The following is an 18,609-nucleotide window of genomic DNA, read 5'->3' as shown; positions in this document are numbered from 1 at the left end:
TTTGGAAAAGTATTTACCAAAAGATCTTAGAAGGAGAAAGGAGATTGAGTTTCTTCAGTTGAAACGAAGAACAATGTCTATAGGCAAATATGCTTCCAAGTTTAAGGAGCTATCAAAGTATTGTCCTTATTATAGGGACATGAATAAAAGATCCAAGTGCTCGAAGTTCGAGAATGGATTGAAGCCTAACATCAAGCAAGCTATGGGACACCTAGAAATTGCTCAATTTCAATATTAATGGATTGTTTCCATATTTATGAAAATGACACAAAGGCGAGACAAGCTCAATGGGAAAGGAAATCACATAAGGATAAGAAGATAAACTTATCAGAGATAGGAAGATCCTACCAAGTTCAATCTTAATCAACCAACAAACCCTTCAATCAAGGAAATGATGTTACTCTAATAGGTGGTTCCAAAGTACTGCATCTCTTAGCAAGTGTCCAAAGATTACTCTGCCAAAAAAAAGTCCAAGGAAGCCCACTAAGAAGAAGTCCACCAACCAAAAGCTGAGGGACTTAAGCAAAGTGTATGATCTTACAAAGATGGATGAAATGAACTTCAAAAATCATGTGATGCAAATCCATAAAGTGTAGAAGACTCAAAGAAAACAGTGGGAGGAAGCTTGTTGTGTTGAGATTGCTGCAAAATAAGTTGCAGAAAAATTTAAAATGGAGGCAAGGGCCACTAAACAAGCTGAGGACGATGTTGCCAAGATTACTAAGGTCTTAATTGATCTCAACATATCTAATGCATTGCAAGAGTTTGAAGAACAAGCAGTGTCCACTGCAAAGTCAAATGCTACCAAGGCTGGTGAGTTTGTTCAATCTAGTCAACCTATAACTGCTTCCAAGTAGGCTGACACCTAAAATGAAGTCACTTTAGTGCAAAAAGATGTTCCATGCAGTAGTTGTTTTCACAAGCAACTTTGATGCAAATCCAATCAACTTTGTTGCCCCTAGCTAGTGCTCTCATTGAAGACAACATCCAAGAGATGTTGAATCAAGCAATGCAAATACAAAGGGAGAAAACAAGGCAGGCACTTCAAGTTATAGTTGAACAATGGAGTTTGGAGAATGAGCAATATCGACTTTCCATGCAAAATGCCATTGCTACTCAGTTCACCAATTTGTCTTAGATGTTCATGCAAAACCTACAACAAGCCCAAATGAATATGATGGGTGTTGTTGCTAATCTTGTTGTCCAAACACAACCCACTATTCAACAACAACAAACACCAAGTATTCTTCCTGCATCTGCTAAACCAACACCACCACCATCTTCACCACTACTACCACCTAGTCAAGAGTGACAATGATGTCCAATAATCATTTCTTTCTTTGAACCTTAAGTATTTTTGTTAATGACAAAAGGGGAAGAAGGTTAAGGAATTTTGATATATGTAAATCACTTTTTCTTATATAATACAAATGTGATTTAGTGCTCATTTGTGAGTTATGATTATCCGTTGTCGTATATGTGTGTGTGTGTGTGTGTGTGTGTGTGTGTGTGTGTGTGTGTGTGTGTGCGTGTGTGCATGTGTTTGCATGTTTTTATTTTAAGTTCATTTATCTACAACATGCACAAAGGTTATTTAACTCAAGGGGAGATTTTACAAACCTTCATATATATGTTTTCTTTGATACATAACTCATAATCATGCATTATTTCTCTATCTTAACATGATTATGTTTTATCTTCATCAAAATTTATAAGGTTTGTCATCATAAAAAATGGAGAGATTGTTAATTCTGAACGGTCCATTATCACAAATGAACGATCCATTCTTGTCCATGATTTTGATGATTACAAAGATATAAATTGTTGATCAACTAATAAGTAATTCATATGTGAACAGGATTGGCTATATATCAGCACGCATGGTAATTATTTCATATACTACAACTCTAATTAGTGCGCGTCCATTCATAAGTGGAACTTGGTTTCTTAAAGAGTAATATCCAACGTCCAATGCACTATTACAAACTAGTGTCCATTCCTTGTGAAAACCAGTGTTTGTACGCTATGTTCTTTTTACTCACGTCCAATGGACTTATTCACGTACACAAGCTGTTTTATATTAAGTATAAGTGACATCCAAAATTGTACTAAATTCACGTTAGCTATCAAGGGAAGTGCACGAACTCAACTTTTGCAAATTCATTTTTGCCTCACATATTTTGAATTGCTAACATTTGAATTTCAAGTATGAAAGGAGAGAATAGAAGGGAATAGAAGAATTCACAAAGAATATTCCTCAAAGGTCATTTTCACCGAAGAAGAAGGAGCACATGTTGTATGTACTTTATTTTTTCTCTCTCCACAAGAATGTGACACATTTCACTGTCTTTAGTTGTGAGACAACATTCATATTAAGGCAAGCACAAATCCTATCACGGATCTCTTCTAAAAATTCTATAAAAGGCGACTTAAGCTCTGTTATTGAAAACAACAAAGATATGAAAAGAAAAATAAGCAAGAGCATTTGAAGTGAGAATTTGCCAAGTCATTGGACAATACATAATTGTGCTTAATTAGTTCATCCTTTGCTTAGCAAAGTTATTCATTGTATTCAAGCTTAAATGTTTATCCAGACCATTGAGTGATTTGAATTTTCGTAGTCAATCAAACATCTTTGTTTGTGAAAGCCAAAAGTGACTTAATATTAAACAATACTTAGGTGTCTTAAATTTAGGGGGAGTTGAAGGGTATGCCAGAAGTGGCCTAGAGAATATTGTGTTGCCAGGAGTGGCATGACATAATACTTGTTTGTAATCAAGCTTTGATTAGTGGAACCCTTCACATGTTTATGAAGGAGAATAAGACATAGCTTTATTTAAGTGAACCAATATTAACATTAAGTGTTTCTACTACTTTCATAAGCTATTTGACTAGTGATCGAGACTGATCATTAAGTATGAACGTAAATTAAGCACAGAGACAATTAATCAAGCACTAAGCATGCATGGATTAATAGCAACAAATACAGAGTAATTGGTGAAGAGGAAAAACTGATCATAATTCAATAGTAATAATAAAACCTCAAAGAGAGTTGTGCTTGATCCTCAAGAGAAAACAACGCTGGAGACTTAGCCTTCCATTAATCAGTAGAAAACGAAATTGCAGATTGAAGCATAAAACAAAATTGCAGATTGAAGCAGAAAACGAATTTTATTGCTACGTGAATAGTAAAAATTGGAATTGCAAAACCTAAAATTATTCTTTCTCCCCAAAACGAAAAAGCTCCCTAAACTAAAACCTTGGTGCTGTTATATAGGTTCTCAGCCCCCAAAACTTACAAATTTGTTTTAAGTCCAAGCCCATTAATAAAATAAAATCTAGACAAGATAAGATAAGATTTGATGAAATAAAATCTATATAAGATAAGATAAGATAAAATCTAGATGAAATAATATCTAGATGAGATAAAATCTGGATAAGATAAGATTTGGTAGAATAAAATTGTCTGCTCTCTTCTAGTCCAAGCCCAATTCCGAATTCAATCCCAATTGCTTACAATTCTCCTGAAATTAAATTTAAAACACAAAATTAGTCCAGTAGGCCCAAATGATAAAACTGCATAATTAATTTGACAATTAAGGGTAATTAGTAATTAAAATGGTGACAAAAAGGATTAAGAAATAGGAGAAAATGATGACACATCAACTAGTATTCTCTTAAACTTATTTTGACACACTTAGTCACACTAGATTTCTTTTGAAAACCTTTGTAGAAACTCTATTTTATCTAGCATTGGAGGATATTTTTTTGTTTGCATTAAAAATATTTTTAGCCATTGCATGATATACTCAGTATCTTGGTTTTCGTATACCCTCTTGTGAAAAACATCCCTTTGTGAAAAAGTTGCATATTTATCTAACATACTATTCAAGTCCCCCCTTCTAATGTGATATATGTTATTTCAATTTGCATCAAAGCTCGACCTCTCAAGTTGTGTATTTAATAGTATAGAGGAAAAGATATAAACAAAGAAAGAAATGCAAGAACGATATGCTACCAACAAACCACTATTGTTCAAAAGAATTAAATATGACTATTGGATGGAAATGATGATTGCACATTTCGATTCATTGCACATTGACATATGGGACATTGTGGAAAATGGAAATCATATTCCATATGATGTTTAGTTGAATGAGATCCCTAGAAGTGAATGGACAAAAGAGCAAAAGTATAGATTTATGCTTAACTTCAAGGCTCGTTATGCTTTATTGTGTGCCTTCTCTAAAGAAGAATACACAAAATTTCACTACTTTGTTAGTGTCAAATAGATGTAGGACACTTTAGCCATAACATATGAAGGGTCCACACAGGTAAAGAGAAACAAGCTAAGTCTCCTTACACATAAGTATGAGTTATTTACAATGGAGGAAGGCGAAGAGATACAATGCATGTTTGGATGTTTACAAACCATTTTAAATGAACTGAGATCTTTAGGCATAACTTTGGATAATTATGATCATATTGACAAAATTTTAGGAAGTCTATCTAAAAAGTGGAGTCCACAAGTTACACCACTGAGAGGCTAAAAACTCTTAACACCATGTCTCTTGAAGAACTTGTTGGAACATTAAATGTTCACAAACAAGAACTTCAACAAGATGGATGAGTCAAGAAAGGGAAGTATTCAGAACTCAGTGCCCAGAAGCCCAAAAAGATTCCATTATCCAATGAGTCATCTTCTAGATCAATGTCCAAATGCTCGTCCAAAGCTCTGAGCATGGAAAACTTCTCTGATGGAGAATCTGGCGAGGATGATGAGCTTGCATTCATCTTAAGGAACATCTGCAAAATGTGAAAGAACAAGAATGAGTCCAGATGGAAGAATTCATCCAAAAAGGTGTTCAAGGAGAGAGAAGATAGAGAAAAAAGCTCTATTATTTGTTATGAGTGCAAAAAGCCTAGATTTTTCAAGTTTGAATGTCCATAGTTAGAGAAGTCCTAGGACAATAAGTACTTCAAGTCGAAGAACACGAAGAGTCTCATGAGGACCTGGGAGGACTTGGATGACAACTCCTCTAATGAAGAAGGAAAAGAGGAAGCAAACTTGTGCCTGATGGATGACACAACAATAGAAGAGTGAAAATCAAAACAAGAAGAGGTAGACTTCAATGGCCTTGAATCAATTAAACATGCTTATCATGAACTACATTCAAATTCATTCATTTTTTATAAAGCTTACAGAAACTTGTGAAAAGATTTCAAGAAACTATCCAAAGATCATAAGGAACTTGAAAAAGCTCTTGATGCTAAAGCGGATAGTTCTTTGGACGAGTCCACTCAAATGTGTAATTCTTATGTAACTCTTAAAAATAAAAGAGACTAAGTTCTACCTTAAGAATGAAACATTATCCAAAGAAAAATTTTCTTTACTTGAAAAATATCATGAGTTAGACGACAAACTGGTAGCTCTTAAAAAAGAATCTAAAGAACGCAATGAGCTTCATGATCATGTGAAAGAAGAAATATATGATCTTTGGAGAAGTTGTGCACAATCAAACAAAGATTATGAGGACTTCAAAAGAGTAAACATTATCTTTGGGTTGAATGTGAATCTCACAAGGGAACTGTGTAAGTTTTAATCTTATAAAGAATGGTGCTTCAAAGGGTCAACCTCAAGATGTTGTAAAACTTCACGAGGAGATTGATACTTTAAAGTCAACCTTAGCCAAATTTGTTGGAGGCATTGAATATCTTAACAAATTGTTAAGATATAACAGATGTCCTACATACAAATTTGTTCATGGGTACGAAGGAGAAATATATATTCATGATGAGGATATTGTTGTTTGTTATTTTTGTGGCAAAGTAGGACATATGACGTCTATGTGCATGAACCTACCTAAGGATGGAGTGTCCAATGCATTCAGAACTAACAAGGAAGGACCCAAAAAGATTTGGGTACATAAGGACAAGATTATTGTTGTTGTAGATATCCTTGACAGCAGGAAGGAAACACCTATCATTGTGACACCCTCTACCCCTCACATATATACTAATAAAGAATAAAAAAAATTAAACTTAATTCAAGTTTTTAAAACATATTTAAATACAAGCCTTTCAAGAAGGTAGCATGCTCACATTCACCTTTCTAACATTATCATAAAACTTTTCTAAATAAATAATAAATTCACTTCGGCTCAAACAAGGCCGTCTATAAAACCCTATACCCCAATGCCACATCCTATCAAAGCGTTGTGTCCCGACGTCCTTCAGCACATGGTTCCTTAAAGCAATTCACCTAGTCATCTGCTCCCCCGAACACAAAGTTCAAGATCATCATAGGATCCAAACACAAACAACACATGGGAGTGAGTTATTACATTCCTAACTAATAGAGAAACAAGACAACTAGATATACATATCATATAAACCAAATAAAACTTAGTTACACGAAATTCATGTAATTCCACCACTTTGTCATTCAAAGTTCACTTTTCAATCATCAATCACATTACACAAGAATCACACGCTCTGATCAAGACATAATAACACATCAATTTCATAATAAACAATTAGCAAGCGCATGAGACAGTTATGCTAAGACTCAAGCCTATATGCAATGTGGTACCATGTCAGTGAAAAACCATCCTAGGGCGCTTAGGAGTACATAACAAGACACACCACACAATGGGTTTGTCAGGTCACTCTCACTAAGTAAGATCATAGGGAGACCAGTCAGGGTCACAATGTTTTGCAAGAATACTCCAACCATATGGGATCAACATAGGTTTAAAGGAGTACTCAAACCCGGTGACCCCCAAGGCCTACACTCCGAAGAGTCCGTCAGGGCCTCTCCCTCCTGATTCAGGTCCAACCCCTAAAACAATTTTGCATGCAAACACTGCTCATGAATTATACAATACCCACGACCTCACGCTCGTGTTTTAAACACGTTCAACACAATTGCACTACGATTTAACACTGGTTCCTAAACAGGAAACCTACACTTTCTCGTTAACACTGGTTCCTAATTAGGAACCTACACTTTCTCTTTAACACTGCGCATCAACGCTTTTCTCAAGATAACACTGGTCGGGTTATTGTACAATTCATAGCTTACAACACAAGTAATGTCACATCAAGTGTTAACTACACACTTATCCACAACCAAAACTCATTCACAATTTCACACCTCATAATGTCACAATCCACCATCACATGTTTACACGTATCTCACAAATTAACACATGTTCAACTTTACACTTATACTCAATCTCAATAATAATATTATAATCTCAAAGCAACATGTTATTTCACAATTTATCACATATTCCATTTATAAACACTGCTAGTGAATTACACAATACCACGACCTCACACTCATGTTTCAACACATTTAACATATTGCGCTACAATTTAACACTGGTTCCTAAATAGGAGACCTACACATTCTCTTTAACACTGCGCATAAACAATTTTCTCAATATCAACACTGGTCAGGTTATTGTATAATTTACAGCTCATAACTCAATACACACATCTCAATACACATGTATCTCAAATCCAAACATAGTATTCTCGAACTCCAACATTTGAATAATTTTTGGAATCACACAATAACAACACTACAGCATTATTTACATAAAATATTAATATAAATAAATATATAACTAAATCTATATATATAAATCCAGCAACGTATATCATATTTGATCATGAATTTAAAGAAAGTTTTCAATGTACCATTTTTAAATAATTATGTAAACACTTTCTCATATATATAAGTATACATGAATTCATATATATATTATCTAAGAATACAACACATAGTCTATTAGAATTCTTTTCTCAATTTCAAATATAATATCAATTTTAAACTATAAAAAAAACTAAACAGCATGAAAAGGGGAAAATACAAACTCAATATCTTCTTACTTAATTTCATCAATTCATACTACGGTTCACACTCAATACAAGAGCACATTAATTTCACAAAAAATTTTCATTGGGACATCAAATGATTCATCAAACATATATAATTTATATATAACTCATAGTTATAATTATAAGGATAAAGTAAAAATTGTAGAAACACCCCAAAACTCATTCCAATTGATACTCTAAGGATCCCTGCACATGTTTTCACTAATCCCCAATCGTGAATAACTCATCCCTTACCTCTGAGTGGACTCACGTGTCTTCAGCCAGCGATAGTAGCATCTCTAGCGGTTCCCTGAGATTCCTTCAGTTATTCCTCCGACTGTTCCGATAGAATTCCCAAACGTCAGAGAGACGGAGAAGAGATTGAAACCTCCACTTGTACTGTCTTCATGCGATTCCTTTTTCTCCCTCCACGAATATTATCTCACAAATCCCAACGGTGGAAGTGTGCGCAAATGAATTTCGAACAACATATCCAAATTTCATGAAAATCCAACGCCTAACGAAACCGGGATCGTAGTTTTACCGAGACAGTTTTGGGTTTCTGCGGGAAATTAAAATGCTACAATGCGAAGGGTTTTCCTCTAAGCTCAGATATGATTTTGAAATTCCCAACGGTGAGAATATTCGGAATTGGGTTGCGAACATGATACTCAAATTTCACGACGATCCAACGGTGAACGGGTTCGAAATCGTTGTTTTTCTGAAATAGATTTGGTGGGCTGCGGGAAAAAGAAAGGGTTTTGAGAGGAGAAGGGGAAAAACGAAAATGAGGCCAAAAGGAGGCAGCTGACTTAACATAACTATTTATACCTAGGGTACTCAGCCTATTATTTGCTCTATATTTATTTATTTATTTATTTTTACTAAAAGGCTTTTTAAATTTATTTATGAAAAAAAATGGGATGTTACAATCATGGTACCTAGACAATAGCTGCTCACTACACAGGACAAGAGAAATGTGTATGTTTAAATGCCTGACCCTAATGCATGGTGAAACTGTAACTTTTGGAAGGAATAAAAAAGGGCTAATTATAGGAGTAGGTAAGATAGGTATGCATCCTTATCCACCTATCGATAATGTTTTATTTGTTGAAAGCTTAAAACACAATATGGTGAGCATAAGTCAATTATGTGACAATGGATATAAAGTTTCTTTTAACAAAGATGAGTGCATCGTCCAAAACAGTGATGGGTCATTACTCTTTTCTACTAAGAGAAAAGGAAACCTTTATAAAATTAGACTTGGTGAGCTATCAAATCAAAATGTATCTTGCCCATGCAAGGTTGAGATTTATCTCAAAGTTGTAAAAATACAACCTTGTAAGAGGTCTATCAAGTATGTCATATAAAGATGGTTTGCTTTATGAGGCTTGTCAAAAGAGGAAACAAGTTAAAAAACACTTTTTCCACCAAAAACATCATTTCCACTCTAGTCCGTTAGAGATGTTACATCTTCATCTATTTGAACCTACTAGGACAACCTCTATAAGTAGCAAAAGGTAAGAACTTTTCACAATGGACAATTACTCTAGATGGACATGGGTCATGTTCTTAGCCCACGAGGATGAGTCCTTTAATGTCTTCTTTAAATTTTGCAAAAGAGTTCAAAATGAAAAAGAAGTATGCATTACTTCAATCAAGAGTGATCATGGAGGAGAACTTAAAAATGAAAATGGTATTCTTCTCAACTTTTCAACTCCAAGAACACCTAAGCACAATGGTGTGGTTGAAAGGAAGAACAAATCCTTACAGGATATGTCTAAGACCATGCTTAATGATAATTATACTCCTAAGCAGTTATGGGATGAAGCAGCGAATACTGCCTATTACTTACAAAACAAAATTTATATAAGACCTATGTTGAAAAAGACTTCCTATGAATTGTAGAAGAGACAAAAACCCAACATATCATACTTCCATCCTTTTAGATGTCAATGCTTCATTTTGAACATTAAGGAAAACTTGGAAAAATTTGACTTAAAGAGTGAGAATGGAATATTGCTTAGATATTATGAAACTTCAAAGGCACATAGAGTATACAACTCTAGAACCTTGGTAGTTGAAGAAGCTATTTATGTGAAGTTTAATGACACTAAGTTTGATAAAGATTTGTCAGAGAAAGATGAATCTTTTGCAAGAATGAGGCTATAAGATAGGATAAGCAACAAAGCACCAATGAAAAACAACATTGAAGTTCTTTTGTACAATCAACCATTGGATGGTCCTCAAGGAGAAGTAAAAGAACCCATTGGACGAAACATGAGAAATAACCATCCAAAAAGTCAGATTATTGGTGATCTAGCAGAAAAAGTCCAAACAAGATCCTCACTCAAACTTCAAGGTCATACTGCATTGATCTCAGAAATTGAGCCCAAACATATACATGTGATTATTGTTTGAGATAGAGTTGGTTTCCAACCGTAGTTGGTAATTACATGTGTGTTAGATGTTGTTGTGTAGTAGTTACAAGGACTCGGGTATGAGTCCTGATGTTAACTAGAACCCTGTTCTATTTGGCATTGAACATCTCAAAAAACGTGTGTTATTGTGTGATAGTTCACAAGGACTCAGGCACAAGTATTAAAGTAACAATGATTCTACTTGAGAGACCCATAAGCATACACAAATGCACAATGGAATGCTGAGATACAAGCTGAAGAGAGTTGTGTATGAATTTGTCAGAGCTTGCAAAGAGACAGTCCATTGGCAGTTTTCATAGGGGGACATGGTCCTCACTTGTGCGTGTGTGTGTGTTGTTCGAGCCAGGATTGGATCTCGGACTCGGTTCTCCATTCATTGACATTTAGTACCTGTGTAACCGAATCCCACTGCAATAAGAATATAAATCCTTGGTGAGGAATGTGTTGAGGAGTTAGTCCTTAAGGTAATGGATAACCACAATGGGTACATTAGGAGATGAAGTGTAAGGCAATTTGACCTCGGGGGTGTGGTGTTGAGTTGTGAGGGTAACTCACATGACCAACTTGGCAACCTCAACAAAAATATAGTCATCATCCATTGGTGAGAGTTTTTCATTGTACCATGGTAAAAGGTGTACTCCCAACAATAATTCAATACTAAATTTTGTAAGGCCACTAAGTTTTGGGAGTTCTAGTGGTAGCTGGCCAGTGAGAAATATTTTTTGAGATAGTAAAAAGCAATGCTTTGGGATGCAAGTGAGATCCGATAGATAACCACACTGTCGTGGTTGTTAGATTGTGTATGCATCTTGTCTAAGTCCTTTTGTGTTTGATTGATGAAGCAAGAAGACTCACCCGTCACATTTTTTCTTTTCAGGTTCAAACAAAAACACCTTTGGAGATCATGGAGATATTGACTCCTTCACCCTTGTCGTTCTCACTTTCATTACTTTGAGTTGAGATTTAGTTGATACGGTGGATTGGGATTAAAGATGACTGCTCTAAGTCTAGGATCGATTAATTCTTATTTATTTTGATGAAAACAAACCTAGGCTTTAGAACTCTTAACCTATATAAATTTAGTCATCTCATTCTATCACAAAAATATATATTTCTATTACACTTTGGAAATGTACTCATTACCCTGCTCAAGGAAACAACTATGTTACAACCCTATTTAATATGTGTGTGTGTGTCCATGGGTATTGTTATGCAAACCGGATGTATCTCTCTTGTTGTTTGGTTTATTCGCTTTTGAATGTAATGTTTTAAGTAAGACAACGTTACACATTTCTTTTCAAAAATTTAAAATGTTACATTTTATTTACTACGTGGTATCGACTTACAAATCAACTAATAAGCTTTAAAATTTTCTGTAAAAGTCCAATCTACATTTTCTTAATTTAAATCTAGTACTTTAACCAAGTTTTAACAACACTAATTTTAGCCATTTGGCTATTAACTAGCCATGGCTGTGGCTAGTTTTAACATGAGAGGTTGACATGTCCTTGTTAAATTAATTAAGATGAAACATTAATTTATTTCAATCCTTAACTCTGTAAACATACTATAAAAAAAGCTACATAACTAATGAGAAGGATGATAGATATATAAATTATATTGTTTTTAAGAAAGAGAATTTTAATTTGCAGTTCCGATATTTTTTAACTGAACTTTCATCGCTAGACTTCTTTTTTCATAATTGTCATTATGAAAATTAACCACAAATACATAACTAGAGGTGCATACAATAGAATGTTGCTTCTGGAGTTGTTGTAAGTACAACTGAGTCAATTGTGAGAGTTTTCTAGAGAGTTTCAATCTTCTGCATAGCCATTTTATGAGAGCTTGTGAAAGAATACTTTGGTTGAATTGACCTAGCAAGGTTGAAATTCTACAAAAATCTCTCACAATTTACTCAATTATACTTAGAATTACAACACACTTTTGAAGCATCAATCCACTTTCTGCACCTCTAATTAGGTGTCTACAATTTATTTTTCATAACAACAATTAGATGGGAGGAGCCAATTAAAAAAATTAGAGACTCAATTAAAAGAAAAAAAATAGGAACTTAATTGAAAATTTGGTAAAAGTATAAAGATTTGTAGAATAATTAAACCTTTAATTTATGAAATTAATGCTCATACACTATCAAAGTAAAAATGTTTTTAAAAAACAACCAATCAAATTCTTCTATTTTGCCACCTCATATGATAGCATTTTAATACACTTGGTTGTTCTGTTTAGGGTTTTGGATTTTATTTTTTTATTTAATTAAAGCATTATCACATGAGGTGGCAAAATAAAGGGGGATTGGTTAGCTGTGTAAAACATTTTTACTTTGATAGTGTATGAGCATTAATCTCATTAATTATATATTATATCAGAAAAAAAGTTATGCACTAATATTCTAAATTTTTTTACACAATTGTCTAATTATAAATCATAATGTATAGTAAATATGTTGACTTTTAAAATAATTATCTTAAAGTAATTTAAATAGTAATTTATAATTGAATGATAGTGTAAAATCAATGCATAGACATTAAATTATATTATATTTAATAATTATAATAAATAATTTTTTAATAATTAAATAAAAATGCATACGTGTGTATAATTTTGTAATAATTATATTTTTTAATAATACTTTTTTATATGAAAAGTGATATGTTTAATTAGCATTTATTATTTTTTTAAAATATATTATATTCATAAATATTATATTTAATGATTTTCTTAATTTTAATTATACTATATTTAAATAAATACAATAAATAATATTATTTATTATTTACATAAATATTACATGAATAACATTAAATTCAGCAAAAAAAAACATGAATAACATTAAATGCTTTTATATTCTAAATTAAGAGTTCAATATTAATCTACTGACAAGATAAAATAGTTGTACATTGTTATTCAATCACAAATCATCATTTGAATTATTTTAAGAGAATTATTTTAAAAGTTAATAAATTTATCGTACATAATAAGTTAGGATTAAATAATTACGTAAAAAATTTTATGTCGTCACTTTCAGTGCATAATCATTTTTTTTAACTAATGTTATACACATGCATATTTTTAATCGACATAGAGACATATATATTTAATGTATTAAATGTATTTAATATTTAATGTTGAGTTTGTGCCCATCAAACATTTTCACCTTAATTATGAATCATTTTTCATAAGTTCAATATATAGCGAGTGAAATACATTAATTTCTTATGTTCTTTGAGAGTTTTTTTTTTCTTTTTCTTTATGTGCAAAGCATTTTGGAGATTTTTTTAAGTAAGCATGACATATATGCATAGTATCCACTAGTCAGCTCGGATGGGATGATATGCATAGTATCTTTGTCGAGAAACCTAATTAATCATGTTTAATGAAGTCTTCTTCTCAATATATTTTTTTCTTAATTATTAAGACTCAAATTTAATATTTTACTTAAGTGAACCGAACCTAATTTTGCTCTTATCAATGATATTTTGTTTTGGATAACTTATTTTGCTTCTATATATTTATGGCCCATAAAATTAAATTAATAAATATATTAATGACGAGAGATTAAAATAATTATAGTCAATACAATTATCTTAAAAAAAGAGTATAATGGGAGTAATTTTGAAATATATATATATATGTATTTAAAAATATTAAATAAATTAACTAATTTCTTTTAAACTTGTGTATTAACTAATTGAGTCTGATAAAAAAGATCATAATATACAATTTTATAATAATTGTATATATTCAGTAAAAAAAATCTATATATAACAATAAATGAAATTTATATCCTATATTCAATGCATATATATTAGTATGATACATATGACATTCTTAATGAATATAGAAAGAAGAAATATTATGAATATAATTATTTCATGAATGTCTATTATTTATTGGATTTAATTTATATCCCCTAATAAGGATACAATGTGATTACTTTCCTCAATTTTTATTCTTTCTTTTTTATTTTTACTTTATTTTTCCTATACCAAACGCAGTGCATCAGCTTTTAGCATCACTTCAGTTTTTTAAAGGGTGTAATTTCTGTCTTGCTGAGTATATGTATGTCCTTACTTTGTGCTTAGCATCGTATCGTAATTAATCTTTTCTTTGTTTTTCCTTACTTTCAGATAGAAAGTACACTCGGCCATGTCTACTACCGGTAATGTTCTGGCTTCCACTCCAACGCCAAGGTATTATATTCTTTCAGACATTCGAACACACCCTTTGTTTAGAATATATTGAAGCATATTCAGTTTGTTGAGCAGAGTCTTTGTGAGTGTTGAAAATTCTCAACCGTGTTCAATTCCTATGGATAAAAGAAAATTGTTAGTTTTTGTTAGCAGAAGGATCAAATCCGTGACCTTTATCTCCTTTCCTTCCTTCTTAACCATCCAATCAATCTTATATCTCCAATTTCTCAATCATGGTGTAACCTTGCATTCTCAGTCTTGAACTGATTTGTGATGACCAACATCTGTTTTTGGCTTTGATCAAGTCTATGCAACTTGTCATTTTTTTTATGTTTTTGCCATGTCATCGGATTTTTCGTCACATATTAGAAATAAGTTTGACTGTTGGAGCATCATACCCTGTTCTTGCAACAAGCTTTACTTATCTCTCTTGTTTATGCAAAATTACTAGGGGAAGTTTTGTGATTTTAACACTAGGTTAAATATGATTTTAGTTCCTCAATTTTAGGGTCTGTCCTTTTTAGTTTCCTAAATTAAAATTTATATTTTTAGTTCCTCAAATTTGCAAAATGTGTTTTTTTAATTCCTCGTGACTAATTTTGGGCAGTTTTGATGCATAATTTGTGTCGGTTTTTTACTCCCAAAATTTGGGAGACTAAAACATATTATATCTGCTCAGGTTATTTGAAAATTTCAAGTTGTTAACTTCACGGTTAAAGCTGTTTGTTTACAAATTGAATGGTTCTAAATCGTGGTCGTGGTTGCAGTTCCTGTTTTGTTACAATCCTTTACATTGCGGTTGTGATGCACTTGTGGTGACTGTAAAAACCTTTATGTTACCACCACAATTGTGATTGTGAAAAACCATGCTTCAAATTGTATCGATCTTATTTTCACCTATTTGGCTTATTTTCTGTAATGATCTGCTTTCATTACTGTTTTTATTATTCACCTAATTGAGTTTGGGATTCCAATCTTTCAGAGAGTTTTTCAGATATTTACTCTTTCTTCTATGCTAGTTAACTATCTAATCTCAATCAATTTATCAAATTTCGATCCGTATTTGGTTCAAATGGATTTAGGCTTATTTCATTTATGCTCTTGGTTCTCCCATTTTTGTAAGTGTTTGACTCCGCTAATGCCCATATCTACTATTTCTGAGCCAATGTTCAAAGTCATACCTAATTGAGTTTGGATTATGTCTAATTATTGGAGGATTTTTTTCTAATTTCTGGTAACTTTGCTTATGTGACCTTGTTGTGCAGGGTTAATAAGGATGGAAAGTGATAGTACCTAACGTATGGGGGTAAAAGTAAATAGATAATAATAACTTGTGTTAAACTTTCATAATAGGATGGGTAAGAATGGAGAAGATTTTCCTGATTCATTTTTCAACCAAGAGTTGGCAGCTCACTTCAAATTATTTGTTATGTGCTTCTATATTGGTTGGTTAAATCTTAATAACTAATTAACCATGATATAGTCCCTTTCTCTGCTTTTAAGATAACTACGACAAACCCCTCAATTTAAAGACAACCATTATGATGTTAAATCTATTTTCTTTTACAGTAAAATGAAACTTTCTGTAGACATTTTTTTGGTTCGGTCTAGTTTAATGACGTTGCATTTCCTGTAAAAAAAATGAAATTGAATTTAACATCTTTTTAACATTTTTTTGGTCAACTCTGGCTAAAACATTCCTTTTAGAGTATTACAAATTGGCCCAGGGGAAAAATAGTGAAATAAATTGGTATCCTTGTTTATATTTTTCTAATAATCATATATAGTAAATTGTTACCTGCCATGGTACAAAAACTGTCATGCTTGTGATTGGAACATTTTCTGCCTTTCCTGCATATGATGCAGTATTTTGAATTGTCTGTGATATTGGAATTTGGAAGCAAAAAGAGATTAAACAATCTAATGATGGAGATAATTTAATTTTTTTAATTTGGGAGCCCTGGTGCAGCGGTAAAGTTGTGCCTTGGTGACTTGTTGATCATGGGTTCGAATCCGGAAACAGCCTCTTTGCATATGCAAGGGTAAGGCTGAGTACAACATCCCTCCCCCATACCTTCGCATAGCAAAGAGCCTCCGGACAATGGGGTATGAAGTTTTTAATTTGGGCAATGGAGTTATTTATTTCCAAGCAATGCTACTCTAATAATGCTTTAGAATTGCATTTAGGCAGCTACCATTAATGGTAATATCCGAGGTTTCAAATGGTTCAGTGATTTCAAAGTTACATTCAGCACAGTTTTGTGGGGCACTAGTACCATCTTTTCATACACTGTTTTAAGCACTTCTCAATTTTTCTGCTTTTCATAGTCTTGGAACTAGTGCATGCATGATTCACACCCTTTCTCCTGTGCTCCCAAGTTCCAATTATGTGACTTCCAAGTTCTCTATTGCCTCTTTTTCTTCTCAGGCTATTAGGCAAAGTGGCATTGGTCACAGGTGGAGCATCTGGAATTGGAGAAAGCATTGTGCGTCTCTTCCATATCCATGGTGCTAAAATTTGTATAGCTGATGTGCAAGACAATCTTGGAAAGCAGATCTGTGAATCCCTTGGCGACGAAGCAAATGTTGTTTTTGTCCATTGTGATGTTACAGTAGAGGATGATGTTTCCCATGCAGTGAACTTCACTGTGGGTAAATTTGGCACCCTTGACATCATAGTCAACAATGCTGGAATCTCCGGATCGCCTTGTCCTGATATCCGCGATGCAGACTTATCAGAATTCGATAAGGTGTTTAGTATAAACGCAAAGGGAGTGTTTCATGGGATGAAGCACAGCGCTCGAGTTATGATCCCAAACAAGAAGGGCTCAATCATTTCTTTAAGCAGTGTAGCAAGTGCCTTAGGTGGCATAGGAATACATGCATACACAGGATCCAAACATGCTGTTTTAGGGCTCACAAAGAGTGTTGCAGCTGAATTGGGGAAGCACAGTATAAGAGTGAATTGTGTGTCACCTTATGCTGTTGCAACAGGTTTGGCTTTAGCCCATTTGCCTGAGGATCAGAGAACTGAGGATGCTTTGGCCGGTTTTCGCGATTTTACCGGGAGAATGGCCAACTTGCAGGGGGTAGAGTTAACTACTCATGATATAGCTAATGCTGTGCTCTTCCTTGCTAGTGATGAAGCAAGATATATAAGTGGAGAGAATCTCATGGTTGATGGTGGCTTCACGAGTGTAAATCACTCACTCCAAGTTTTTAAATGATTAATGGTATTTCAAAGTTTGTTTGCAGTTTGAGACATTACAATCAACAAGTCTACTACAAGGATTTTCTGTAGACATACAAATAATATGAATTCACAAAAAAACACTAATAATATGAAAATTATCGTCCAAAGTATGCTTTTTTATCCTTAAATTCTAGTATGTTAAGATCACATAACACTTCAAACTAAATTCATGTGAAATTTAATTCCATGAAACCTAGAAAGGACATGTTCATTGTCTTGTGTGATTTAACTATTTTGATGTGAAAGGGAATATTCATCAAATATTCCAAATTCAGTGTTCTCATATTCTTTACCAACATTTGCGGATAAAAAAAGGGTTAAAATATAATTTTTGTATTCTTATTTTCTTAAATATGTAATTTTAGTTTTTTTATTTTTTTAACTGCGATATTTCATCACTGACTTTTAAAAAATTGTGATTTTAGTCTTATTTTTAATCAAGACATTTCATCCCACGCTTTTAAGAAAATTTACAATTTTAGTCTTTGTTGTCAATTAGAAATGTTGACCGGCACATGTATATTTATTATTCACATGACAAATATATTTGTTTAAAATTATTTAATTGCTAATAAATTTAATTTATTAAAATAAAAAATTTAAAAAGTACATAGTCAACTCTAAAATTGAAAAATAAGACTAAAATTGTATATTTCTTAAAAAGTGAGACACAAGATGTCTAAATTAAAAAATAAAAAGACTAAAATTATGATTTTTTTAAAAATGGGAGACAAAATGTATCAATTTAAAAATAGAGAGATTAAAATAACATATTTTAAAAAAATAGGAGATAAAAATTACATTTTAGTCTAAA

General features: G+C 32.7%; 1 protein-coding gene across 1 annotated transcript; it reads left to right on the top strand.

Moving 5' to 3' along the window:
* The first annotated feature begins 14,389 nt into the window (after positions 1 to 14,389).
* LOC100801691 (xanthoxin dehydrogenase) lies at positions 14,390 to 17,902 on the top strand. The gene is made up of 2 exons (XM_003538180.4): positions 14,390 to 14,542; positions 16,971 to 17,902. Exons 1-2 carry the CDS (start codon positions 14,499 to 14,501, stop codon positions 17,767 to 17,769), a joined length of 843 nt encoding a protein of 280 aa, XP_003538228.1. The 5' UTR covers positions 14,390 to 14,498; the 3' UTR covers positions 17,770 to 17,902.
* The last annotated feature ends 707 nt before the right edge of the window (positions 17,903 to 18,609 follow it).

The sequence above is a fragment of the Glycine max genome, chromosome 11 (genome assembly GCF_000004515.6).
Source record: "Glycine max cultivar Williams 82 chromosome 11, Glycine_max_v4.0, whole genome shotgun sequence".
Lineage (NCBI taxonomy): Eukaryota > Viridiplantae > Streptophyta > Magnoliopsida > Fabales > Fabaceae > Glycine > Glycine max.
The sequence above is the reverse complement of the archived record's forward strand: the minus strand, read 5'-3'. Positions and strand labels throughout refer to the sequence as shown.